The 27,702-nt window shown below is 38.1% G+C and overlaps 2 protein-coding genes across 3 annotated transcripts; one reads left to right on the top strand and one right to left on the bottom strand.

The window, feature by feature from the left end:
• MYEF2 (myelin expression factor 2) lies at window positions 1-18,669 on the top strand. Of its 2 annotated transcripts, XM_072869763.1 has the most exons (17): window positions 6-382; window positions 4,884-5,113; window positions 6,327-6,379; window positions 7,649-7,656; window positions 7,760-7,853; window positions 8,704-8,895; window positions 9,578-9,731; window positions 10,151-10,200; window positions 10,287-10,350; window positions 10,496-10,597; window positions 10,797-10,847; window positions 10,922-10,990; window positions 11,276-11,374; window positions 14,344-14,415; window positions 15,638-15,846; window positions 15,957-16,008; window positions 17,873-18,669. In XM_072869763.1, exons 1-17 carry the CDS (start codon window positions 159-161, stop codon window positions 18,034-18,036), a joined length of 1,887 nt encoding a protein of 628 aa, XP_072725864.1. In that variant the 5' UTR covers window positions 6-158; the 3' UTR covers window positions 18,037-18,669. The 2 variants fall into 2 exon arrangements, with proteins under 2 accessions (XP_072725865.1, XP_072725864.1); XM_072869764.1 differs by lacking the exon at window positions 14,344-14,415 and having other exon boundaries at window positions 1-382.
• SLC24A5 (solute carrier family 24 member 5) lies at window positions 18,665-27,497 on the bottom strand. Its single transcript, XM_072869765.1, has 9 exons — window positions 27,382-27,497; window positions 26,853-27,032; window positions 25,360-25,443; window positions 25,165-25,268; window positions 24,743-24,843; window positions 23,631-23,914; window positions 22,674-22,880; window positions 19,603-19,704; window positions 18,665-19,071 (listed from the first exon to the last, which is right to left on the bottom strand). Exons 1-9 carry the CDS (start codon window positions 27,494-27,496, stop codon window positions 18,749-18,751), a joined length of 1,500 nt encoding a protein of 499 aa, XP_072725866.1. The 5' UTR covers window position 27,497; the 3' UTR covers window positions 18,665-18,748.
• Window positions 27,498-27,702: the final 205 nt, after the last annotated feature.

Consider the following 27,702-nt stretch of genomic DNA (forward strand, 5'->3'; position numbering starts at 1 on the left):
GGCGTCGCCATGGCAACCCGTAAAGCCTCCTGGCGCGTCCCCTCCCCCCCGCCGCAAGCCCCGTTCTCGCGAGACTTGGCCGGCCCGGCGCGGCGAGGCCGAGGCGCTCCGGGCCCTTTTCAAACCCAGCGGTAGCGGGGCCCCGGCCCGGCCACGAAATGGCGGAGAACGACAAGCCGGAGGCTGCGGCCGCCGCGCCGCAGCGCGCAGCCGAGGACGCCGGCGCCACCAGCCAGCCGCCGCCACAACAGCAACAGCCGCCGCCACAACAGCAACAGCCGCCGCAACAGCCGCCGCAGGATGAGGCGGCGGCGGCAGTGACAGCGGCAGCGACAGCGGCAGCAACCGAGAGCGGCGGGGGCAGCGCTAATGGCGTCAAAATGTGTGTGCCGGGCCGCCGCGGGCGGAGTGGGGTGGGGGGCAGCGCGGCCGGGGAAGCGCGGGGGTGCGGCGGGCCCGCCTAGGCCGCGGCGGGGGGAAGGCGGCCGGCCCCCTCTTCCCCCACGCCCCGCTGGGCTCCTCCCCCGCCGGGGGACGGAGTCGTTCCGGCGCTGCGTGGCCCGAGCGCGGGGCCCCCGGTGTGCGCCGGCGGGGGGCGGTGAGAGGTGGCCGGGGCTGAGGCGGTGGGGTAGCGAGGGAGGCATCTCCCGTCCCGGTAAGCTCCTGCAGGGTGCACGGAGGAGGCCGTGGCCTGGGTATGGGGGAAGATGAAGCTTCTTGGTGAAGTCGCAGTCGCTGAGGGCTGGGTGTTGGCAGGTGTTGGCGGTGTGAAACCGCACCGGCGGGCTGAGCTCTCACCGCGTCGCTGGTGTGAGCCTCCAGGCTGCCGTAGCGGGCTCTGGCCAGGCCAGTTCTCACAGGATCCGTTTCTGGAAGTGTTCTGGATCGTGTCTGTTTTTGTTTACGTTTCCATTTCTTACTGTAGTGGTGTGTTTTGTAAAGCCTTTGAACTGATCTTTGTTTATGTGAGAATGGAAAGACAGCCCTATAGCGATTTACTTTTTAAAAACAAACAAAACCCCCCACATAAATGCACAAACTTTTCTTGTAAATAGTAACATTATCTTACATGGAACATGTAAACTGTACCTTACATAGCAGGTCTAAAAGGAACGTAGTGTAAGGGAGCCAGAAGTGCCAGCTCTAGAACAATACTGTGAATAACCTTTTATGGGTTTGGTTGTTCTTGATGTCAGGCTTTGAGGGTCGTCATTCTTTACATAAACTAGGTTTTGGTCTCATATCGTGGAATTTCAGTATCTCTTCTAATCTCATTCACATCTTGGAGAGAAAATGCATTTATAGTAGACCTACTGTTGCAGTACATCAAAGCTGTTGAGATCTGTCAAGTTTTGACATATTCTAAGCAGCCCAGGTCCGATAGTGTTGTGTTTAAAAAATGGACATGGGATCAAGTTCAATATAAAGCTGGAGGAATAAATGCATACTTCATGCCTTTACTTGACTTCCTGTGAAATTCAAGTAGTTTACAAGTTATAAATTTCACATTACCATAAAACAGCAGTTTATTTTCTTTTCCTGAGCCTGGCCCTAAGCTTCCAAACTATGTGACTTATGATTGAATTTTTGCAGGAAGATCGTGACCCTTTTGCACCTTTGAGGCATATAATATTTTATTGCCTTTTGGGGTTGCTACTGTTAAAGTAATGACTTAATTTCTCTGTATCTCTCCTTCTGTCAGTAGTTTTATTCTTTTTCCTCCAAAAATAATCACAAGCAAATGAAAAATCCCAGTCATTCTGCCTGGTAGAAATCACAACTTTATGTTTGAAAATAATGCAAAGTTCTTGGTCACAGAGTTTCAAATTCAAAATGCATGTACAAAGGATTAAGCTGTCAGTGTGCAGGTGCAATGTACTACTTAAAAAAAGTATTTCAGTAACTAGGTTTTCTTAGCACTCAGATTAAATTGGACAGGAATCCTGGTCTCAACTTGCAGATTTCCCTAAGTTTATTGTATTGAGCAGTGGAAGTGTTCAGCACAACAAAGCTAAGCTGATCTATATGCTTAGAATCACATGTTGTGGGCTTCTTGCATTTCTGTCTCTGCTGATCTTACTATTTGTATGGACACTTGTGAGCAGAGAAGTAGAAATTTGTTTTTAAAAAAAATTGGCTTTTAAGGCTTTCATGTTGATTTATCTTGTGCTTACTATTTTTTAGGCTTCTAGTTTTGTATTTATATATGGAAAACTTGAGTTTTGTTTCCAAAACTTTACGGAAGTTCACAGGCATTATTTTTCAAAAGGTAAAAATTGTTCTTTTTAATCAGTGAGGATGTGCTTTTTTTAAGAAATTAACGTAGACATCTCTTTTTCAACCCTAGAAATCTGCTAGTGATTTCACACGCAAATGTTAATTAAATGTATAAAATGATTAGTTCATACAAAAGGTAAAGAGTAGAAATTACTATTGTTTTTGCCCCAAGAAAATATCGATTCATCATTTCTGAGACATGACATTGCTTTGAATGTATGATTTGATTGAAATGATTTTTAATATTCGAGGAGAAGGGCAAGAGCTACATCCACAGAAGGATCTCTGCCTTCAGCTTGTTCGCTGGCCGTTTGGTTTTGGCAGATGAGTTTTGCAAGAAGGATTGCTTTTTAATTAATCCTCTGTTTTTGGGAGACTGGCTGTGATCCCCAGACTAAGTGAAGTGTCTTCTTGTTTCCCAGATTTAAGAGTTTATGCCAGACTCATATCCTCTGTGCTCTCCACTGGTTTGTAGAGCCTGTGGATTCCATATGTGGAGACCTGGCTCTTCCTGAGCACCCAGGGGCTGTTTCATAATCCTTTAAGCAGGAAAGAGTTTAAAAGGCTAAAGAGAATCCATTGCACTAATCCTAAAACTTAAGAAGAACTCAGATTTTACTAGGGGTCTCACTGGGCAGGAGTTTTGCATTCGCAAATGGGACTGGATTGGAAGGAACTGGTCTGACTGGAAAACCTGATACTCTGCTCTTTCCCTCCCCTCTCCCTCCAGCTCCCTCCAGTTCCCTGCATTGTTCCCCCAATTTCAGTTCATTACACAGCCACACAAGAATTATATTGCCACAAAAAGACAGGATGGTGTGGAGGAGGTGTGATGTAGAGGGAAGCTGGAGGATGCTTGAACCAGATAACGTGTTGTTGACTTTGAATGTTTTAAATTTTACAAATACTTAGCTCAGAGGAGTGTCCATGCATTTCTCAGTTGCTAATCCTCTTCTAATCCACTTGTAAACACAAGGACTGTGAAGTTCATATCATACAAGTACTTCAAAATTTGGGAAAAAATCATGGGAGAAATATGAATGTATTTGAATTTATTCCTCCCCAAAAGTGTCCAAGATTGAGCAGATAATACGTTTAGCTTCATGAAAGGCTCTTGAGTGCAAGACTGCCACTTACTTACTGTTTTGTTAATAACTATGCAGAGAGCTGAAAATACTCATTTCAATCAGTGAAAATCAGTGATGTTGCCATACGTTGTGGTTGTAAAACTGAAATACCTGTTTTGGCTAATTTTACACCAGAAACCTTCCAAAGTGTCAAAATGAGACAAAAACTAAGCCTTCTGAAATGTGTGAAAAATTGTAAAGATAGTGATGTAATTTAAGAAGGAGGGGTTCACAGTCAATCACTTTTGACAGTCCTGTAGGACATTTCCTTCTAATTGTTCTAACTCGAGTGGCTAATGCTGGCTTTTTAAAATAAATGTTTGTGTAGAAGTACTTTTTAAGTTTCTCATTAACTGCAGTGAGATTTGAACTAGACATCGATGTATATCTCTAAGTGGGATCTGTTCAGTGGATCACATTTGTGTGGCTTTATCACTGGATTCTTTCAGTTCAGTGGTTCACCTTTTTTAAAGTAACAATTCAGGCACTTTGATCCTCTGTTAGCATGCTAAGTCACCTCGTGATAGTAACACTATGAAGAATGCTAAAGAGTTTTGGATGTTTCATCTAATTCTGTTCAAAGTGTATAGTTTTATCAAAGTTGAAATTTGGGCTGCTTTAAAAGAGAGGAAGCAAATTTTCCTGCATTTTTATCTAAAAATAAAAAGATTTTAAAAGGAGAGCAGCTGCTGTTGCTCAATTTTTGAAAGACCAGGGGCCAGAAGTCTATTTTGTTGTTGTTTCTAGTGGATAATACCTGGTGACTTAATCAGTCTTAGATGTGGAGCATGTCTTAATACACCTATTTCCTATGCATTTAGCAAGCTTTCAAATGCTAGTAGTGAAAGAGCATTTTTTGTTCTTAATTGAATTTTAATTTCTGTCTAAAAGCAGCCTGGCACAAATTGTGAATAAAAATTATTTATGTGGTAAATAAAATGTCATTTGATTTACAACCTATTAGAGTTGATTTTTATATATTGTCATTACATTGAATGAAGTATACCAAGCTGTTCCATAGGTTAGACCATTTCAACTCTCACTTCCATGGTGAATATCATGTAACTTAGCCAAGTCTGATGTGAAAATTATTGAAGCACTAAAGCATGGATGCTGTAGCTTATTTTTCAGCTGAGTCATCATATTTTGGTATTTGTAGTAGTTTCATAGTACCATCTTGCTGTATCTTGACAGACGTAATGGAAATGGAATGTAACTGAAGCAGCAAGATGTGCTTTTTTTACTTACAGTAGTGAATAAATCTATTATAACATTATTTTTTGTTCTCGATAAAGCAATGTATTTTGGAATTAGACTGGTAACATGAATTTATTTTTCCTAAATTGAAAAGCAGCATTTGACATCCTGGGAGTTCTAATAGCATAGGAGGGATACAGCTATATATATAGGAGGCATAATAGTCTAATGATCCAACACAAGGCTAATATTTTTTTGTTTGGGCTTTTTTTTTTAATGTAGGGATAATGATGAGACAGCAAAAGAAGAGAAAGCACCTGTGAAAGAGAAGTATGTTGCAAAACCGAAGGCAATCCCTTCTCTTGGAAACAAGAATAGATTCCACCCCTATTCAAAGGACAAGAATGCAGGCACTGGAGAGAAGAAGACTATTAATCGTAATAGAGTTTTTATTAGCAACATCCCGTATGACATGAAATGGCAAGCTATTAAAGATCTTATGAGAGAGAAAGGTAACCTATTCTTTATAATACACGTCACATAGAGAGGGGTAGAAATTAAATGCAATGTATATGTCCTTTGAGCCACACAGATTTGATTTGACAACTTTTTTTTTTTTTTGGGCCTTTACTTGGTACATCTATCTCCCTTCCCCCTCTTTCATCTGAGACAATTGCATTGCAGGGTAGGATGGATAAATGAAGTGCTTACAATCTTCTGCCATTCTAGTGTGACAGTAGAGAGTATATGCATGACCTCATGACTTCTTAAAGAGATTGTGTTTCGTCTAGTTGTAGTCTTTGTAGATTTTTTTTTTAAGGGCTCTTGTATTTAAGCAACACATTTAGTGTGTTAACATGAATAATAAAGGATGTCTTTCAAAAGTTGTTTTGTATTTCTTTGGTGGAATCTGGCTGTGGAATTAACTTTGTCTGCATTGTCACTACTGCCATGACTGTTTGTCTGGAGATTTGTATTAAAAGCTTGTTACTATTGTTGCAGTTCTGATAGAGTAATCTTAGTACCCCAAAAGTTTTATTTTAAGTTTGGGGTAAAATAATGCTAATATATGAATTCTGTAAAAAGTTAGTTCTGTGTTTTCCTTGAAAAAATTGATTCTTCAAAAGTAATGCAAAGCACACTTGGCTTTTAGGCTGTGAAAAATGCCAACCCCCCCTTCTGTAACTGCTGGTTTATCTGTTGTAAGGTGACGAGACTATTTGATTGGTTTATTTACTGAAACTTCCTACTTTAGAAAGTGAGTGGCTTGCTGTGAAATATTTGATGTGTAAATTTGGTTATTATTGAAGGCAAACTTATGATTGAAGACATTCAGGTAGAAAGTCACCTTAAAACAGGTGTTGTGAGTAGGATGATAAATGTAACACTTTCCAGTGAACGTTGACGTTTCATTTGTTAGGTTAAGGGACTGTGTATATCTGAATTTGTTCACCAACTATATCATACTGGCCAAAATATGATCTGTAGTATGAATTAGGTTAAATATAGTTGTTTGTTTTTAGCTTTTGAGAATGTGGCTGCTGCATATTTCTGAAAATTAGCTAAATTATATAGCCATTGACAGGAGGTATGTTGGTCTGGTTTTGATTGTTGGTGAATAATAGGTGCTTCTCTGTAGAGTTGTGCACAGGGGCACAGTAAAGAAAGATACTGGTGTTTAAATGCATTGTCTCTTGGTATTTTCCCTTTGTATGTCTTATGTAGTTGGTGAGGTTACATACGTGGAGCTGTTTAAGGATGCTGAAGGAAAATCAAGGGTAAGTGCCGTGGGCAACAATCTGCTAGAGGTTTAAAAGTTCCTCAGCAGTTTTATTTTTGTATAATACCTGTACCAGTTATTGGAAAGTAAGTTTCATTTTTACACTGATTTTCATTAAGATAGCCTTGAGGATTTTGTATTAGTAGTAGTCTGACACTCATGCAACTCAAACTAGCTGGCTGTAAAGGACAAAATACTTCTGTAAATGTTAACAAATGGCATTTACTTAATTCTTCGTTTTAGCCAACATCTTTGTTTTGGTACAAATCTGTTTCACATAAAGGACGTTCAATGAACCACTGATTTTATTTAAATTTTGTTAGCGTAGTATTCTCTTCTTGGGGCCAATGAGTATAAAATGTTAGCTAAGAATTTACTGTTTGAAGTGCCTGATTTGACAGCTTTGCAGGGTTGGTACTCTAAACACTGGATTAATGTATTTGCTTTCTTAAAACTAAATGGATGGAGATGGTTGGTAGCCAACAGAGTGCCAGCAATGAGGCACTAAGAGTGAAGATTGTTAAAGCTCCTTTGTCGTCTTAAAAATAGTCAAAAGTTTGGCCAATAGTAGCTCCGAACCTGCAGTGAGAACATGAGAAATGCAGGTTTGAGTCTTAACTGAGGTTGTATCAATTGTTGTAATGACTTTCTTTAATGCTTGTTAAAACTAAAACATACTGTCAGCTTTGCTTTACTTAAAGCAATCCTCAACTTTTTGCTTTATTAGAAGGATTCTGGTGAAGTCAATAAGGTTATTTTCTTACAAAGTAATTTCTCAATATGCTAGTAATACTGAAGAGGTATGCAGACTCCTTGTTCCTCTTACTGGTATACTTGATGTAGGCAGATTTGAATTTAGTAGTCAGTGGGCAGCTTTTAATGACACAATGAGTGTCTTGATTGGTTTTTGGTTATGTTTTTGGGGTTTTTTTCTTTCCACCCTTTTCCCCTCACCTCCTCTCCCCAGTTGTCCTTACATGGATCTGTGTGGCATTTTTCCAATTCTGGTTTGGCTCAAAGAGAATAAAAGATAATGTATTCTCTTGCATTTGAAAGGTATGTATGTTGAGCAAGTAGGAGAAATTCAGCTTGGCTACCAGTAAAGAGCATGTATTATGGATTTTGAAGCTGAAAATAACTTGTATAGTCATTTAACAGTGAGCTGGGATCTTTAACTGGAATCTTAAATGCTCTATCGTATGTGCTGACTGACCTTTTTTTTTTTTTTTTTCTCTTTACATATGATGACAAATCATCATGGATGTAGGGTTGTGGGTAAGTGTTTTTTTTTTTTTCCTATGTGTGTAGAAACACACTACTATCCAAACATTCAGTTAATTTTAACATTTTAAACTTTATTTGTTTTGTTCCCTCTAAGTGTGGTTGAATTCAAAGATGAAGAATTTGTTAAGAAAGCATTAGAAACTATGAACAAATATGATCTTAGTGGAAGACCGCTGAATATTAAAGAGGTATGGTTATTGCTGCTGTTTTTAATTTGAAATAGTGAAGATACTATAACTACTGAGATGACAATGCAGTGTTTTGAGCATCTTAGCTGTGTAATTTCCAGTTTAATTTTTTAATGACATTTTCTTAATGGGCTAAAGTTAGCTTGCAGAAGGTCTTGATTCTATGCCAAGTGAACTGACAAAAAGTGTCCTAAAGTCAAAATAATCTAATACTGTTTTTCTTTAAAACAACTATTCTTACCTTAGTGTCATCAGGTCTTTTCCAACCTAAATGATTCTGTGTTTACATTGCTTACCTGCTTCAAAATATGATGCAGAACAAGCTGAGTATCAGACTACTACATATGTGCAAAAATGGAGCTGAAGTAGAGAACTTGTGCTGACTGGAAAGTGATATTAATGTCAACATTTCTATTGTAGTGTTGTAGTATATGACAGTGTCTGATGCAGTTCTTTGTCCTGTTACGACTTTAATAATGGTATTAATAAATAATAAAAAAAACCTAATTAAATTAATTCAGTTCTAGGAAGAAAGTGCTAGACTGACAGTCCTTTAGATTGAAATCTTTTCTACTTGTCCATAGGCTAGGTACAGCATGTGAAGTGGCAGTGCACGCTTCTTCAACAAGTGCTTTGCCAATATGCCTCAACCCTCATCTGAAAGGACCCACCTCTAGAGGTGAGGGAATTAGGTCTCCATGCTAATTCAGTTCTTGATCCCTCTGACATGGACAAGGATATTAGTTGATAATTTTGATGGGTTTATGTAGAATTTCAAATAGTACCTTTTTGTTTGTTGCCAGTCCTCTTGTTGATGATTAAGTTGGCTTTATTTTTGCCCATGTTTCAGGATCCTGAAGGTGAACATGCTCGTAGGGCATTACAGCGTGTAGGAGGACAGTTTCCAGGAGGACATGGACCTGATGTGGCACCTGGAATAATGAATTTACCACCTTCTATTCTCAATAATCCAAACATTCCTCCTGAGGTTATCAGTAACTTGCAGGCAGGCAGGCTTGGGTCCACTATTTTTGTTGCTAATGTAAGTTTAAAACTGTGTTTTATAACTGTAATATTTGATCTTTGTAAAACATCTTATATTCCTGCATAATTCAGTTTTAATATAAGGAGGAAATTGGAAGCGTTAGTTCACTATTAGTGTATTCAACTAAAAATGCTGGATATGTATTCAGATCTTGGACATGAAAGATACATTAAACTCTTGAGGCTGACATACACTTTTAATTATTGCGCAGTCGTCTGTTGATTTGAAAAAATATTTTAGACATCTTTTTGCTATCTATTTACAATTGCATTTCTTTTTAATTAAATATACACTTCAGTTTATCTTGCTAGTTACTTTAGACTAACTTAAACTTATGTTTGTTGGAGGTGCTTTGTTCATAAGTTCTCTATTTGCACAAAAGAATACTATGTCTGCAAGAGGACTTGTGGGAGTACAGCTGCTCTTGACAAGAACCCATCCATTTCTCAATGGTAGTATGTTAGTTAAAGTAAAATATGTATATGTAGTATAAATTGTTGCTTTTAGTTGACATTTTTGATCTTGGCTGCAGTTTCTGTGTGTTACAAAATCCTGGCTATTTACATATATCAAGCATTTTGTGAAGCTGAAGAGTTACAACAATGCAGAAAATCTCTTCCAAATGTAATGGCAGAACAGAAATGTGCACTGAAATCACTAATGTATTTCTCTGTGTAAGCTTGACTTTAAAGTTGGCTGGAAGAAACTGAAGGAGGTATTCAGCATTGCTGGAACTGTAAAGCGTGCAGATATCAAAGAAGATAAAGATGGCAAGAGTCGAGGAATGGGAACAGTTACCTTTGAACAAGCAATTGAAGCTGTTCAAGCAATATGTATCCTTGGTTTTGAAAAATAACTGATCGAATATGGATTAGTCTTCAATGGCTTCTGGTTGTGTAGGTTTACAAATGGTGCTTATTTGCCTTGTAGCTACTATATAGGGACTAGAGCATAACACTGTGGATTACATTTTTAATAGTGACTGAGTTTACTGCTAGAGTCTAAAAAGGTGTGCCTGATAATGCTGAAGAAGCTTAAAATATGTGGGACTGTGACATGTGTGAAACTAACTTTTACATACCTAACAGCTTGTATAGTCTATTCTGGCCTTTGAATTGGCATTCTAAAGACTAGGTAAGGAAAGATAAGACTCCTAAAAATGGTGCAGAAATAAAACAAGTTTTTACAGTGATTCTTCTGAAAGAGTTAAATTGTCTTCTGTAGTTAGATTCCCTGACTTGCATTTCTTCAGCTATGTTCAATGGACAATTCCTGTTTGATAGACCCATGCATGTAAAAATGGTAAGTTGCTTACATTTCTTTCTAGCTTACATGTCTCTGCCAAAACATTGAAAGGATCATAGCGTAACATCCTTGTTTTTTATCAGGATGACAAATCAATTCCTCATGAAGATTTCCGTGTTGCGGACAGCAAAACGTCACAATTACCTCGTAAGTACACACTCCATTTTCTACTCCTTGCACTTAATATATGTTGATATAGACCCTAGTACTAGTTTAGTAGTACTTTTGCTTACTGTGGTCTCTTTATGATACAGAAGACCACCTTCTGGTGATACTTATTTTTGTTTTAAAGGTGGTCTTGGTGGCATTGGTATGGGACTCGGACCAGGTGGACAACCCATCAGTGCAACACAGTTGAGCATGGGTGGTGGAATGGGGAGCATGGGTCCAGGAGGTAACCCTGTGTTCTTCATTTTTAAGTGTTACAGGGCTTTAAGCTTAAAATTGTCATTTCTGTGTTTGGAAGAATGACATACTCATGACAAAGCAAGCCTTGTGTGGTACGCTTTTGAGATGTTAACTGTCTCTGCATTTTTTAAATCCATTAGGATCTTACCTGTCTTCTAAATGGTGTTTGTCTTTTTGGTTTAAAGGTATGGGAATAGATGGTCCAGGATTTGGCGGAATGAATAGAATGGGAGGCGGTACGTGCAGTGAAGTTCTTTGCATTAAGTATTTTTTTAATACTGTATAGAAAACACGCTTCCTTATTTTACAGGACTTGCTGGATTTCGTGGGATGGAAGGAATGCCTAATATGGGAGGATTTGGAGTCAACCGAATGGGAGGTAGGTGAACACTGTTCCTGTACTCTTATTAGTTTGCTAATATTTATTTATTAAAAGCCCTTCCTTTAGGGATCAGCAGTGTAGATGAGTTCAAAGGAAATACAGTCAGTGGCTTGAGTGGAGGCATAGGAACTGGTGTGGGAGTTAAATATTTAATAGGTGCCTCTGACTTGTGTGTTAAACCCACTTCTATTTAAACAAGCAGCTGTGAAATAAGTGTTGTATGAACATCAGCTTAGATGTATATAACAGAATATTTCTTTTTTTTTTCTTTGTTCTTTACAGAAATGTTCCGTGGTGGAATGGGAGGAAACATGGACAGAGATTTTGGTCGTAGTGACATGGCATTAAACCGTGGTTTTGGAGATTCTTTTGGAAGGATGGGTATGGTAACTGTTAAATTTCCTGTGGCAAATTGCAACATAGTATTGGAAGAGTTTTACCAGAAGAAAAATCAAGACCAGAGCTGGTTGCATTTGGTCATCTTCCTCTGTCGTTACTATAGGGATGTAATCTGAGTGTTTATTATAGCCATTGCTTAGGATGGAGGTTAAAGTGGGGGGTTTTTTTTCCATCAGTAAAATATAAACAAAATAGCAATTTGAGGAAAGTATTTAGCTTCATACTGTTAGCTTTGTGAGGTATTAAGTCTTTTGGGTATTAAATTATATGCTTCTGGTAATCCTGAACAAGCTGTCCATGTACCACCTTTGTAACTTCCAGGAGCCTGCTTTTGCAAATACATGCTGGAAAATTGTTTTTGCTGCAAATCAGGTAGCATTGGATAGGAACAGTGAATTTTGGTGCCCTCTGGTTTCTTCCTGCCTTCTGACCTCAAGCAGCTCAGAATGGGATTTATTGGCCTCTTCTGTAACTGAGCCAGCTTTGTTTTGTTTATAGATGATGTCTTGTTGACAGAGTTCATTTTGTTACTTTTGGGTTCCCTCAAATGAGATACTTTTCTGTCTTAAGAGGCCTGGAAATGCTTAACAGTAGAGCCTTCTTGCACTTTATTACTATATTGTTACCTGGGTGAATGCATCATAGGAGACAGGTTTCCTTCCCTGTCCTCCCTGTTTTTCTCCCTTTCCCCCTCCCTTAATTCCCCACTGTGAAACAGAAGAGCTGCTAAGAGCATAAGGTTCATCCAGTCTAAAAGTTGATTGTTTTTTGGTTTTTTTTTTTTTAAATTTGGAGAAGTCATAACAAAGGGTAACTCTTGTGTGCTTCTCTTCAAGCACTGGTAATTGTGTAGAAGTGATAAGAATGTAATAAGCTTGTCAGTTGAGGTAGTCTTAATGTCTTGGAAATCAAGTGTATGCTTTCACTCTGTCTACTTGCAACGTAGGATAAACATCTGTTTCCTGAGTGAAAATCCAAAACCACTTCAGTTAGATGTTCATGCGAGCAATAGACTTCCAAGTCTTCTGGTAACACGCATTGGTTTTGAAATGCATGAACATGGCCACTGTGAGAAACTGATGTGGGAGTCATTCATTCAGTAGATGCAGCAAGCTTCAACTTATAACCTCTCAGCAATCTTACCATTTAAATACTGTTCTGAGAACCAAGATGAGAGTTTCCCAACTTATCCTTAAGTAATGGAAGGAAATTGTAGGGATTTGAAAATATAATAGTTAATAGATACTGTGTTTAGTCAGGGAAGACCCTAGCGTACTCCTGTTAAAATATTTAGGGTAATGGTATCTTAAAAGGAAATGCTGTGAGTGCATTTGGCTTTAGTACTCTGCCAGTTTGAAGGAGGGCAACTTCAGACAGTCTTTGATTGGGCTATGGCATCAGTTAGTGAAAATTAGGATGTTTGATTTGCAGCAGAATCGTTGGAGTTGCCATTTAAATTGCCAAAATTTTGAAGTATCCAAAAAATCAAAGATTGTGTCATAGAGCATCTCCGAACATATAATTTTTTGTTGGTGAAAAGCCAGTGGGGGGAAAAAGTACAGGTAAAGGATGTTTCTAAGGTCAGAAACATCTGAAATCTTGCTTATTAGAATTATTTCAGCTTTCAGGTTGTGTGTGGGGTTTTTTTGTTTGTTTGGGTTTTTATTTTTAAGTGCATCTTACACTGATGCAAAAAAAAAAAAGGGGAGACTCCTTTTTCCTTTTAAAAGAGAGTGGGCGTAACTGGCATGTGCTCACAAACAACTAAGGTTTTCTAGCTCTGGAAAAGTGGGGATTTTTTTTTTTCTTCACTATTCTTTAAGGGCACAAAACAGTCACGTTGACAGCAATCTCAAAATTTGACTTGGTGTTTCATTGCAAGACCCTCTGTGGCCTAATGAATAAGTATTAAGATCTTCCTTATATGCAAACTGTTGTCTGAAGTACTGGGAGTAATCCTGCTGGTGTTGAAAATTGGTAGGTTTTTTAAACAGGCTAGTCCATATTTTTTGAGGTCTTGGTATGGCCATGACAGCATGTTGTCTGAGAGGAGACAAATATTTCCCCCAAGAGACTGGCAGGGAATGATTGTTGCTGTTTTGAACTGTGTGGAGAAAACAAATTTAATAGAAGACTCAGCAGTGACCTTTTTTAGATATTAAAACAGTGGTGTCTAGCCTAAAGATGACAGTTATTGATCTATTATGCCATAAGTAAAAACTGAGCTGTTTCTTTTAGGTATGAAAATTAAGCAAGGAAAATGCAGCTGACAGTTCCACTCTGTTCTGCAGTGACAGGAATGTAGTTCTCTTGAGTTTCTGCAATTCTAGAAGCTACCTTGGGATTACTTTCCTAAATATTAGCACTTCAATGAAAATAATTATTTTTAGCCCACTGTAGAATCAGTCTCTGATACCATTCTGGAGATTCCATGGTTCTGCCAAATAGCTTTTATTAAGTACTGATTCCCTTTCTTTCTCCCTTTTTCCCACCAAATTCCATTAATTCACTCTTCATATGCAGTAAAGAAGAGACACTGGGAGAGCTGCTCCTAGCTTTTGCATAGGTTTCCTAAAAATGTGAGAAACTAGAGCATTTCTATACTATGAAGTTCAAATAAGATGAACCCTTCAGTTTTGAGGCTGTTCTTCCCAATGTGGGAAATGGCTCATTTAGTTTTAAGATGTTTGTGCTGCTGGCAGACTGTCAGAGGGGAGAAAAGCTAGAAAGAAATCAGAGTAGCTTAAATCCCATAATAGAGGAGGAACAACTAATATTACTTACTAGACGTTTCCTATTTAGTTTGAATAATAAAGGCACAGGTTAAAGTGTTCTGTAGAAAAGAATTGCCAGGTAACATTGAGAGCAGTGCACTTCATCAGCGTGTGCTTTGTTGTTGTCACTAACTGGTGGTTTCAGTGTATGTCACTTTGTTATTTTTTTCTGTTTAGGTGGTGCAATGATTGGTGTTTTTGCAGGAGGAATGGGAGCGCCTAGCATGGGCCCAGTAAGATCTGGAATGAGTAGGTTAACTTGTTTCAATAGAATGTAAATGCATAGGCAATATAATGATATGGTCTACATGTAATTGTATCAGAGGATTTTGTTGTAGTGTAGTGTCTTGCCAGTGTTGGAAGAAGTAGAATTCTGTTGCATATGACTGCAAGTCTAATAGTTTTTAAAGCTGTTTTGTTGAGGTAAAAGTTCAGAGGAAAACCTGCTAATATAGTCTTCCCCTTAATCTTAGTTTTGAAATGGTTTTACCTTCTGGTTTGGAGGGAGAAGTGATTCAAATAAACTTGTGTTCCAGAAAAAAAGACAAATAGGCAGAGTTATTTGTGTGAACTTCATGAAGCTGAAATTCAGTAATCTCTCATCAGTGAAATAAAAATCAGCCTTGAATTTCAGATTATCACACAGTTTAATTTTGTGCAGAGCTCCAATTCTGAGTTTGTATTACAGCAAATGTCTGAGTTCCTCACACTAGATAAGATGAGAAACTAAAATCTTGCTATGGCAATCTTGAGAGGCATAAGGCTTAAAGAGAAGGTCCCTCATGAATGATCTTGGTAGTTTTGTTTTACCTTAATTTTTAATTATGAATCCAGAAAGATTATCATAGCACATTTGAATGCCATTGATCTTAGTTCTTTACATAATATACATTAATATATTTCATTGTATGTATCATAGGAAAGTCCGTGCTCTTCACAGTACTTGCAGTAGCATCTGTTCTCTGCAAAATATGCTTTCTCTAGAAGATTGTGTCATTAAGTGTGGCTGCATTAAGTAAAGCTGAATGTGAATGCAGGAAGCAAAATAAACAGTAGTGTATATGGTCAAATTATCTGTATCTTAATATCATCACAGTTATTTACTTGATCTCTTTTTGGTACAGGGTATCAGATTTTTATTAAGTAAACTGGGCAGCCTTTAAATCTTAATTCTTGTGTTCAACATTTTACTGCATTAGATGGCATGACTAGTAGCTTGATGCAATTTGTTTTTTACTTATATTTTAGAACTGACACTTTGTATCTTCTAATACTTTGACTTAAAATATTAGCCATGCTACTAGATAGATCACTGTGCATATATGAAGTTATGTTTTGTATTACAGCAGTTTTATTAAAGTTATTCTTCTCCTGACACAAAAGAATTTATTTATTTATTTTTACCAAATCCTTGTGCATTTATTACTAAAAAGAGGTTTTTATTTTATCCTCCTTTTCTTTCCCTGTATAGGTGGTGGAATGGGTGGTATGAACAGTATGGCTGGAGGAATGGGAATGGGGATGGATCGGATGAGTTCTGGTTTTGATCGAATGGGACCAGCTATGGGTGGAGGCCTGGATAGGAACATCGATATTGATCGAGGATTTGTGCCTGGCCCAATGGGAAGTGGCATGAGAGAGAGATTAGGCTCTAAAGGCAACCAGATATTTGTGAGAAATGTAAGCATTTGAATATATAGAAACCATGAGCTTATTTTGTGTGCATGTTTGATTACATGCTCTTTTCCTCTTTGTAATATTTTGTTATTGATAATGCTTTTTTATTCTAGCTTCCTTTTGACTTGACCTGGCAGAAGCTAAAGGAGAAATTCAGTCAATGTGGTATGTATATGAATCTCATCCCTGCTCAGCTCCATCGACTTCATGTTTTCTATGGTGTTTGTTAGATAAGGACAGGAAGACGAGGTTGTTGCCTTATCTTGAAGAAGAGTCTGGCTAGCCTAATCTCTCTTTCTTCCCCCTACCTTTCCTGAGTTATATAAATAATTTTTAGGCATGACATAACACATGAGACCAAGGTACAGTACGGGCTATGTTGGCTCTGAGTGCTTATCTGCTATAAACTTTAACATATTCCATTAATAAAATTACTCTTTGAGCTTTTTCTTTTTTGAAGCAGGTATTATGTATCTTCTGGCCAACACAGAGTATACAATGTAGCATTTATTTTGAGACAAATGCTTGCAGGGGCCTGGGCCTGTCCAGGTTATGCATTACTTCCAGAAATGGTGCTGCATCAAATCGGAGTTAGTAATTTTGCTAAAGTGGCAGATTGTTTTTTATGCAAATAGATGATCCTGATTAGCATATTTGCAGGCTGTAATGCTTCCCCTTTATGTTAAGAAATAAAGGCCCTTTTTATGTAAGAAATAAAGGATTGCTACAAATATCCAATAATTCTTTTTATCTAATTCAGAGAAGTTGTCTTTTCACAGAAGTGAATAAAAAATGAAGCTTGAGTGTAGAAATATATGATTGTTTTGTTTTGAAAACGCACTTTCAGAGTGGAAAGCTCTAACTGAATTACAGATGGCTTTTCTTATTTTGGAGAGACAGAAAAGACAAATAATTTAAAACAAACTATTGATACCTAAGACAGTCTTCATAGAGCTATTTGCAGATTTGATATAAATTAGAACTCGCAGTTCAACTATGAAAAATTTTCAGGTGTTCACATTTTTTTTTTGTAGCTGGAGGATATGGTGAAACAGGTTCTCTTTTTTCTTTTTTTTTTAAGTCTTAACTGCCTGGGCAACTTTCAGGTAGTTCAGAATTTTTTTTTTTCATTATCTCCTTGGCAACTAAGAGATGTAGTAATTATGTTGAATTGTTTTTAAGAATTATAAGCACAAATATAAGCAACAGATTGTATTCATGCCAGTATCATAAGGAAATATAAAGACCATGTCTCCATATGTTCAATTTCTTTCAGTGAAAGGCCAGTCTTCTATTATGTGATATTTAAAAATAAAAAGCTATGTATTTTAGGGAAATGTTTCTTGTTCCTAGTGGCATTTAGGGGCTCAGGAGTGGTGTGCTACAACATACCATAAGCAAAAACTCATTAGCTCCAGGCACTGAACATTCTCTGAGGTACCAAGACATCTACATAAAAATGTTGCCTCATGAGTTGAGTGACCAACCTCAGAAAAACAGTGCAGGAATTGAATAGTGCATGCTACTTTTCCACCACTCCTAACCTGGTAACTTTACTGTTTTAAAGGCTCTAATTTTGCCCTGCAGCTTCTTTTTACAAAATGGCCTGATTGTTGTGGTTGCTTGATATGTTGCTGTGATGAACATGGTAGACTGGATTGAACTATAACTCAGTTGACGCCTGTCAGTAGTCACACTTCTGGCAGTGTTGGTAAATGAAACACAAACCTTTCCCTTAGCCTTACAGGGCACTTTGTTTCAAACTTGAGATCACATACAGGCATACTTCATCTTACACTAGTGTGAAGGAAAGAATTGAAACAGTGGATCTTAATTTGGATTCTTCACTGCTGTTTTGACCTGTGTCACCTTCCCTGAATGAGTGAATATACCATCAGTCTGAAAGTGCTAATTTCATATGTCCCCTTAGATTATATTTAAAAATGCTTTTTTATCACTTCTGATGAGTTCTTTAAGTTGTTAGTGCACTGAAGACTTGAAATAACTGCTGTTTAACTTATTTATTCAGGTCATGTAATGTTTGCAGAAATAAAAATGGAGAATGGAAAATCAAAGGGCTGTGGAACAGTCAGATTTGACTCACCAGAATCTGCTGAAAAGGCCTGTAGGATAATGAACGGCATAAAAATCAGTGGCAGAGAAATTGATGTACGCTTGGATCGCAATGCATAATTTAAAACTGTGTGTTCAGGAACATTCCTATGTCTGTTTAGCTTCTCTATCCTAGTAAGTCATTTTTAGTAACATTGTATGCTTACAAAAGCTGTAAAAAGGAACTTTTAAATCCCACCAGCCTTTAACAGTATAGTGTTTAATATACTGTGATACTTGTTAACGGAATCTTACTATGTTTGGTTTTTAAAGACAATTTGCCTGATTTTTGTTGTTTTTTTAGAGGCACTGAGCACCTGCAGGTCCCTGTAGACCGTGGAAGCTTTGGATGCTCAGCGCCTTTGGAAAATTAGGCCAAGTGTCTCTAGTCATTCAGTTTAAATGAATGGTTATACTGTTTTTAATAAAATAAGCCATTTTCTCTGTTAATCTCAAGATTGCATAGTGGGATTTGTTTAGTGTTTTCTGATTATTTTCCCCCCCCAGCGTGTATCAACCTTGTAATGTAAAAACTAGATGTCTTTTTTTCAGAATTTTGGTTTTATATGTGCATTGTAGTCATACTGTAATTCTTGACTCTAAAAGAAAGGGCTCCAATTAGGCTGTGATGTTTTCGTTCTTCTTAATATTACTTTAATGACATGACTTAGTTCTGTAAATAAGATTTAGAGCCCAATAGGAGTTTTGAAATTTTTTTTATTTTGACTATATGAAGAAACTGATCTTTCTCTTCTGCTTTTATTTTTTTCATCAGTATAATCACTGATTAAAACTAGTTACCACAGACCCTTGTAGGATTGTTCCCTATGATGCCAAGTTCATATAAAATTGATAATATAGTAAATACTAAGTACAGTGCAAGACAAATTGCTCCCAATTTTTTATCTATTTTCCAGCCATTCAGGTGAACTGCCAGAAAAATAAAAACAACAGAACAGACAAGAGAAATGGCTGTGTATGTCAAACCACTGCTGGTTACTTCTATGGGTCCTGATGTATTTATGAAGGCAGTTTTTATAAACCAGGGTATTCCCAAACAGAGCATATCAAATACATTGGATCCTACAATGTTAGACATAGCCATATCTCCATTTCCTGTAAAAGAAGAAATACAAATAAGTTGGCTTAATTGTATTGTACGAAATTGCCAAACTGTTTTGGAGGAACAGACTGTCAGCCCTCAGTTTCTCACAGAGCACCCTTTTCAGACTTTTCATTGAAAGAACTGTAAGTCATGATTCTACAGAACATGGTTTGGGTACCACAAGCATAAAAAAAAAAGTCTCCCTAAATCACCAGCATCTGCACAGTTGCACTTAAAATAAGCTAGACAGGCTATTATAAAATCCAGTCATGTTTAAAATACCAAGACCTACACCTGTGTTGATCAACAACAAATCAATCTAGAATACTTCTTTGAGGTACTTTGAGAGGTTTTTAAATGTCTGAGCCACAGCTGCTTCAGGTAAGCTATTTATTTCTTATTAGTAAACTTAAGCTCTAGAATCTGGAGCAAGAATTTTGAAGTGACCCCTTGAATTTCTGGAAATGTTGAGTAGAATTCTTTTTTTCATAGTACCTTTTAAACACATCCATTGGAATGAGCCTGAATACTAAAATCTTTACCTTTTCGAGCCACCAGCACACTTGCAACTGTATCTGGTACACTTGTTCCTGCTGCTAGTAATGTGAGACCCATTACTGACTCTGGAATTCCCAGTGTTTCACCTGCAGTTGATAAATAATGGTAGAAAATGCAAGTATGTTTTTAGTTTGTTTCATCCAAGGAAATTGCTTTGGACTTTGCTGAAGAAAGGATTAGTAATCATACAGTAATTTCAAAAGGAATCTGTCAGCTAACTTGACTAAATATGAAGTGGCTGAACCATCTTCATATTTCAGTGGTTTTAACCACTGAAGTAGTTAAAAATAAGAAAAACAACAAAGAAATATCATCCTGTCCTTGTTCTTCAATCAAATAAAAATGGAATTGTAGTATAGTAACCATCTTAACAAGTTTCTCAAAGACCTGAGTGGAATGTCTCCAATGGTCAAGACAATACCAATTATGAATTTTTTTTCAGATACAGTAGAAGTTTAAATACCTAACAATTTACCCTTTTTTGTCTTTTCTCATTTTCTGGAAAATATAATAGTCTTCTATGCTTTTGGGCATCTCATCGTTAGTGCTCAAAAGCCTCATGAAGCAATAACTCTTATAATCACCCAGTCTTTAAAGGGGGAGGAAAAAAAGCACATGAATTTTCTTGGGGAGGAGGGTCATTAAGATTATTACTACAGTACTATCTCAACTACATGGCTTTACCATTTCACTCCAGTGAGAAGGTTCTTTTGTTGGATTCGGAATAATAAAAATGCAGAATTTATATATAACTTGTATGTGCAAGTAATCCTTTAGAAGTGTGAGTTCCTTTAGGTAAATGCTGGTTTAAATTAAGAAAAGTTTTAAATTGTTATTAAAACAGCAGCTTATTTTTCTCCACTTTTTTTTAAGCCCCACGTGTCCTGTAAACATATTAATTTCTCACTTAAAATACAGGGATTCAGATCTTCAAAACTATTTTAGCAGTTGTACCATTCACAAGCATCAATATGCTGAAGTATTTGATACTTCTGTTCAAACTATTAAGTAATTAGTTTTTCTTAAACTTTTTTGTTCACTGAAAAGTATCTTAATATTTTTTTTTTGTTGAAATCTGAATTCTTACTTGCAATATTTGGACACTAATAAGAACAGTTTTCTTAAAGTAAGAGGCAGTACTCTGTAAGCTAGGTCAGCAATGCTTGCCTAGTACTTACCAGCTTAGTCTAGGTCAGCCCAGTAAATTTATGTTTGAAACTATTTGTTGGTTCAGAGGGACTAACATGATGCTGTTGCAGAATTTATACTGGTACTTACTCTTCCATCACTCCTAATGTAAGAGATTTGTGGGATGAGGAACCAAGATCAGCTTTTATAAACCATCCAGGCTGGAAAATAATGGTTCATGCCAAGCAAACAAGGTGAAATATGAATGAACCAGCCATGAATGAACCAGGCTTATGTACCCAACAGTAGTTTCTAGCTCTCTGAAGGTTGTAAGATAGAATCTGAACTCAGGTGAATCTAATTTTTCTTTTTATTAGATAGATTTATCTTCTATTTAATGGGTAGGGGCTTTTTTCTGGCAACTGACCATAAAGAGAGAATGGTCATATTTTTCTAGTCTTTAGCTAATTTTGTGTATCAGTAGCAATATCTTGCCATAAGTAGTCAAATTTTCTTTGCTAGCAACAAAAAGGTGTACTAAGTTAGGTTTGTTCTTGACCATCAAAATTTAGTCCCCAGCTATGATACCTTTGTGACATTCTGATAGGTTGTTTATGCAATGATAGAATTTTTGAGTCACCCTTCATGAAAGAACCTGGACTTGAATAGAATGTGTGTGTAACTTTTAGCATTTAAAAATGTAAATAGAACACATTTGACCTAGAAGTAGTGGGCCAAAGACCCCAATACTGCTTGTGATGACTCTTCAAAGTGGACTAACACTAATACACTATTTGAATCTCCAGTGTACCTGCTTTCATATGAATTAGTGCTTTGTCTAGTAGAACAGCAATAACTTTCATTTGAATCCTGTTTCAAAGGCTTTTAGCATTCAGACACTAAACCCTTGCTCTTTAGATACAAATGGAGAATTATTTGACCAAGGAGTGAACCTGGTGGGTGTCATATCCAGTGATCTACTAGTAATTTCTCAAAAGGTTTACCAAATGTGTAGGTCTGTTTCTACACTGAACAAGGAGTTATTCATTGAACTTAAGTTGAAAACAAGTTTAGGATGCTGAACTAGCAGAATACTTGAGTAGGATTAGCGAGCTATAAAGTGGAAATGGCAAGCTTTGTAACCTTTCTTGTTTAGAGATTTGTTTTCTGCTTGTTCTTGAAATTAAAAACTGGATTTTTCTCAAGCTGACTGGAGAAACAGTGAAATGAGGAGACCTTTAATACCTTAAGATATTTTTAAGAGAATGTTTTTACACACAAGTTCATACTCCTTCCCTCACTTAAATGCAATTCTTTTACTGCTTCACCTTATGATGCAGATTTGTAAAAGGTATACATACACACACACACACACCAAGAATGTTTAATAAACACATGATGCTATAGTTGAAATAAAATTTGGGAGGTTTTTGGCAGTTAATTTAATGCCAAATCTCTTACTATAGTGTTCAAGAAAAATATAGGTATAGAAATGATGGATCTTTTACAGAACCCTGAACCTTTAATTCCAGTCTTGGTGGATTCCATGTTTGTCAGACTTCAGCTTGGCAAGTTTATTGCTGTGTATCTAATTGTTTCACTTCATGAAGCAGTTTAATGAAATTGTCTCTTTTTAAATATAGGCTGGTTTTTGTAGCTATGTAAAGAAATCCTCATGTGGTGGTAAGCACTCTGAAGCAGCTAAACTCTAAAGTGGTTTTCATTAGATGGAAGAAGGTGGCAAACTAAAGCAGTCAAACATAAGTTTTTGTTGGTTTTGTTTGTTGTTGTTGTTTTTTTACAGCAAAGTATGTGTTGCTAAACTGACGGTTAATTGTGGAAAAGAAAACTTCACAGGGAGAAAACTGTTTTTTCAGTGATTCTCAATTGGTTGATTCTGTATAGCAGCAGCACTTTAGGTACCTACCTGCTATTGTTACCATCCATACAAGAACGTAAGTTATTGCAGAAATCCATGCTGCTGAAATTAAAAATGTCACCATGAACCAGTTCCTCCAAAACTGTCTTCTGCAATCTGGTATAGTCAAATAGAGTAGTGTAATAATAGGAAGGGATAACACCCACAAAATTCTCTTCATATCTGCTTCAGGCATGGTGAAGACACTTGGATGATCTGTTGAAGAAAAAGTAACTATTTTAAATTGTAGCATTAAGTTTGAATCCATAGCATACAATCATATTGCTGGCCTCTACTTGTGAGAATACTGAAAAAAGGTAAAAAATACTTCCTCAAGTTCTAGCTGTAGTCTTACCCAGTACCTACATCACACTGGACAAAACTCTGAAATCAAATATTCTTTATTACCATGTCACTAGGAGAGAACTAAAGTGGATGAAAAATGAACTTTTCTATAAAGGTTTACACAAAACGTTTACCAAGAGTAAGCACCAACTGCTGGTTTTTGCCTAAGTGAAGAGGAAACTGATGATCTGTGGCCATATCATAGCTATTCCTTTACTTCTGATATAATGCATATTTTGGGCTATGAACCTGCCATTGTCATAAGAAAACAGTATATATTAGTACAGTACCAGTGAGTCTTTCAGCTGATACTGCATTTTACAAGCAGTGTTGCTGGGAAGTTTCAAATGTGCACAGCAAAGACTGATGGAAGTCTGCTGTTCTAATATGACACAAATGAGCAGCTATCCTAGTATTCCTCTAGCAACTACCTTCACATAAATACCACCACTCTGATTTTCCTTAATGTTATATTCCAGGGAAGAATAATGATTTACTTAAATATTATGCTGGAGTTCTTTTGTGAACAAAATCTTAATGATATCTCAGAATCTACTCGTCATTAGAATTGATGCAGACAGGCATGCAGAGTGCTAGAGACAACTGTAATAATACTTATACCTTCAGAGATTTCATCAAGCCCACGCAAGCTTGTTGAAAGTTGAGAGTAGTCCAGCTCGTCTTGAAAAATTCCGCTATCTGTTCTTGACTGTTGACGAATTAGAGGTCCGCTCTCTTCCCTCCATCCAACCAGTGGCTCCTGCTCAGCATTCTGTTCCATAGCTTTTGTAAAACACGTACAGCAGGGACTGAACTTTTTCATGAGGTATTGGTTGATTTTAATGTCAAAACATAGTACCAGAATATAACACCCGTATATCAATAGTAAGGATGCACTTTCATACCTAGAATGAAAAATAGATTTTACATAACATGTAATCTAAAAAAACCCAACTCTTTAACTTGTTAAAATGGCTGGTGTAAGGAGAGAGAGAGAGAGAGAGAAAGAAAGAAAATTTGCATGATTAGCAAAAGGAAAACACACAAAAGCATCTATTTGGAGTTGTATGGCCAGTGTCATGGAAGTTCATGAGTGTCTCCATGTCTTTCAGCAGTTTAATTCCCCCTCCCCTGCAGAATCTTGCTTGTGTATTGTATAGCTGCATGTTTTCCAGGGGATCTTACTGATTGAACATTTTACTGATGTTTGTGAAATTGGGCCTTCATGTGATGGTTGAAGAGAGGGGATAGTATGTGCTGTTTTGAGTTAGAAACTTCAGAGACTTAGTGCTGGACCAGACTGACTTGTTGAGGCAACAGGAGTTTCAGTGTTGACGGAAGAGAGTTAAAATATCAGAAGCTCGTGATCTGCTTCTGGCAGACAAATGTTTTTCTTAACAGTGATGCTAGCAAAGGAAAAGCTTAAAAGGAGTAAACTATGAAGACTAATTGTTATGCCAAAACAGTTATGACAAAAATTGTGAAGTCTGTACAGACAAACCTATGCAGATCAAATTTCCTAAATATGCAGGGTTTGAATGTTTAGGTAATAATAATCTTTACAAGCATTGTGACTTTCTATGTTTTTTAAAGCCAACAGGATGTTTATTTCTGTTAGTGAATGGCAGTTCAGGCTACTTGAAATTTGGGGTTTGGGTTGGTTGGTTTGTTTGTCAAAACACTGTCTCACTAATCTCCCGTCAACATGAATTCAACACTACTTGTGCTCTTACCAGTAAATTCTGTTGTCAGATATCATCGCAAGGACCGCCGCTACACTAATTGTATATGCCAGACAGTCTCTAAACAGCGGCCAACAGGATAGCCTCGAAACCTGCAGATCACAGATTCATTTACTTTTCTTAAACTCGTCTGTAATACTTTCACTAAGTGCTGTAAATGCTGCATCAATATGTTGTTTCTATATTATGTAAAAATTTAAGATTCTTAGGAATGACTTAAGTATGATATTTAACAAGTTAGTGTTTTTAAAAACTTTCATAGCAAGTTATCTTAAAACTGATTACATGCTGGTTTTGCTACTAAATAATAAACTTGACAGTTGTCATAGTAAGTCTCTCTTGGCTTTTGTTGGCAAATCAGAAAGGATAACCATTTGGCTCTTAGGAGCAGAACTATCAAAGTTGATACATACCACGCTGGAAAACAGCCCACAAGCTGCAGAAATACCAAGAAGATTATAAATTGCTGATCCAAGGATGGTGCTGACGCCGATATCTCCCTTTGTCACGAAGACTCCTATAAGGAAAATGACTCTCTGGTACGTTTCAGTTTGGCATTCAAGGAAAATAATTCTAGATTCTGAGGAGTCAAAACATATGTCTCTTACCTAGAAAAGCAGTGACAAGCTCTGGAGCAGAGCTTCCAGCAGCCATAAAAGTTGCTCCAGCAACATCCTGAGAGAGGCCAAGGCCTGAGGATAGAGCAAAAGAAATGCTTAAAAAAAATAAACACTTCAGTAGTCCGAACCCATTACTTGCATTAGTATATAATGTTAGAAGCTACTACAGTTTAACAGAATGAACTTTGCTTACTTTCATACAGTTAATGCATTTATTTGAAATTGGTAAAATAATATATTGAAAACATAGCCTCATTTATTGGGCTTATTTATTTCTAACTTTATTACAGGAATTAGTTTAAATACCAGGAAAGAAGTACTGATAACACGAGATTTGAGCATGATCTTAAAATGTAAAATAGGCATATGTATGCGGGCTTTAACTCTGTTTCATATGGGTAATAATTGTGGGGAAATTCCTTGGACTGTAGTGTGATATTGCTACATGATCCATGTCAAGTCTATCTATCTTCCAGGGAAATCCATGCTACTGTGTCTTCACATACCAGAAATACTAGTTAAATTCAAACCAGTGCTGCGATCTTAAAATCAAATTTTCACTTCGTATGGACAGTGTAAGAGCCTGTGTCTTGCTTGAATGAAATGAGATTTTTGTTCTGGTAAGTTGACCATTTCTGAAATGTAACTCACTGTGTGGATCAAGTTCTGCACACTTAAGAACAGGGACGTATGGCTAACTATGGAAAAAGTCTGACAAATGCTTATTTATCATCAATAAAAAAAACCAGCTCTACAGCAATGTTTAAGCTTACGTTTTCTCTAAGTGTTCTGGTCTGGAGAATGTTTTCCAGTGTTCAGGGATGAGTTTCCCTGGGGAATTTTTTTAATTGTTGGCAATGAAAAGCTGAACTCAGCCAAGACCATCTCTTTAATTCCGTGGTCTGCTGAAGCCAGGGGAATTATTACAGGTTGATTAGATTTCACAGAACGGTTGTAACAGCAGTGTTCCTTTCCCTCCTGTGTCATACCTTTAGTATGTGAAGAGTAGCTCATCCTGGTACTTGTTCACTACTTTGAGAGAAATACAGAAACTTGAGCAAGGTACTTAATTGCCGTGTTTTAATGTAGGGAGAGTTTTGGTTTCTTGGTTTGGTGTCGTGTCCCCATCCCCCCCCCCCCTTTTTTTTTTCTTTTACTAGTAACCTGCACATATTACTGCTCACCCCAAAGTTATATTGTTAGTTTAGTTAATACTCAGGAAGTTTTAAGGTTTTTTTCCAGGCACAAGGAAAGCAAATTCTAAATGAATGCCTGTGCAGAGTGTAATCAGAGTATGTTTTTTCAATATAATATTGATACATTGCATCAAATATTGTATAGATAAGTCTAACTATGCACAGAGCCTCTGAACTTCCTTCAGTTTTGTCTCCAGAGTACTCTAACTTTGAAGCTGTTTTAAAGAGAATGTTCTACACCAAGCTGCTTAGTTTTACAGGAAAAAGATCAGGATGTTCACTTACATTCACTGATGATCTCTAGAGAAGGTAGGAAGTAATCATCGCACACAATGGACACGGCCAAAAACATGTACAGTATGATTATGAAATAGATAACGATTCCTCCATCCTTTCTCTCCTGCGGTGTAAAAAATCCTTCAGGAAACTCCGATGAAGAAGAAAGGACACAACCCGTCCCGTTTTCTGAAAACCGAGTACAAAGGTGTTACGCATTTACTCCCTTTCCCTTTTTCAGGCTCTAGGAGTCCTGTGGATTAGAACTATAGGGGAGGATGGCTTCAGTGGATTTCTGTCTTTCAGATAGATCTGTTTTTCATCTAGGGACAAGGACAGCTGCAGCAACACCCGTAAAGCCGCAGCGGTGTCACCGAGGCCTTGCACACCTGGGGCGGGGGCGTAAGACAGCTCGCGGAGGCGCTGACCGACCGCAGGTGCGGGGACACAGCCGCCCGCGGGACGGGCCGTGCGGCGTGCGAGCGGCCCGCCACCCCCCCGACCCCCGGCCCCGCCGCCCGGCGGGACGGCTCCCTACCTGCGTCTGCGGCGGGGCGCTGGGCCCGCGCTCCGCGCGGCGGCGGCTGCCAGGCCGCCAGCGACAGCAGCAGCAGCAGCGGCAGCGCCGCCCGCCGCCGCGCGCCCGCCCGCATCTCGCCGGCCCCGGCGCGGCTCTGGGCGCGGGCAGCGGGCGGCCGGCGCTAGGGCCGGCAGGGTCACGTGGGGCCGCGCCCGGGCCCCCCCGCCGCGTGGGCGCCGGCCGCCCTCCCGCGGCCGGCCCGGCTGCTCTGCCCGCGGGGATGCGCGGGGCCCGGCTCTGCTGCCCGCCGGGGGCCCGGCTCTGCTCCCCGCCCGGGGC

The sequence above is a fragment of the Ciconia boyciana genome, chromosome 8 (genome assembly GCF_034638445.1).
Source record: "Ciconia boyciana chromosome 8, ASM3463844v1, whole genome shotgun sequence".
Classification (NCBI taxonomy): Eukaryota; Metazoa; Chordata; class Aves; order Ciconiiformes; family Ciconiidae; genus Ciconia; species Ciconia boyciana.

What these genes read in the sequence shown, in the direction of transcription:
- MYEF2 (XM_072869763.1), top strand. Translation starts at nt 159, where the DNA reads ATGGCGGAGAACGACAAGCCGGAGGCTGCGGCCGCCGCGCCGCAGCGC. An exon ending in AGATCTTATGAGAGAGAAAG is followed by an intron (nt 5,114 to 6,326) that starts GTAACCTATTCT and finishes TGTCTTATGTAG; the next exon opens with TTGGTGAGGTTACATACGTG. An exon ending in GACCCATGCATGTAAAAATG is followed by an intron (nt 10,201 to 10,286) that starts GTAAGTTGCTTA and finishes GTTTTTTATCAG; the next exon opens with GATGACAAATCAATTCCTCA.
- SLC24A5 (XM_072869765.1), bottom strand. Translation starts at nt 27,496, where the DNA reads ATGCGGGCGGGCGCGCGGCGGCGGGCGGCGCTGCCGCTGCTGCTGCTG. An exon ending in GCGCCCCGCCGCAGACGCAG is followed by an intron (nt 27,033 to 27,381) that starts GTAGGGAGCCGT and finishes CTCGGTTTTCAG; the next exon opens with AAAACGGGACGGGTTGTGTC. An exon ending in ATGGATGGTAACAATAGCAG is followed by an intron (nt 19,705 to 22,673) that starts GTAGGTACCTAA and finishes TATCAACTGCAG; the next exon opens with GTGAAACACTGGGAATTCCA.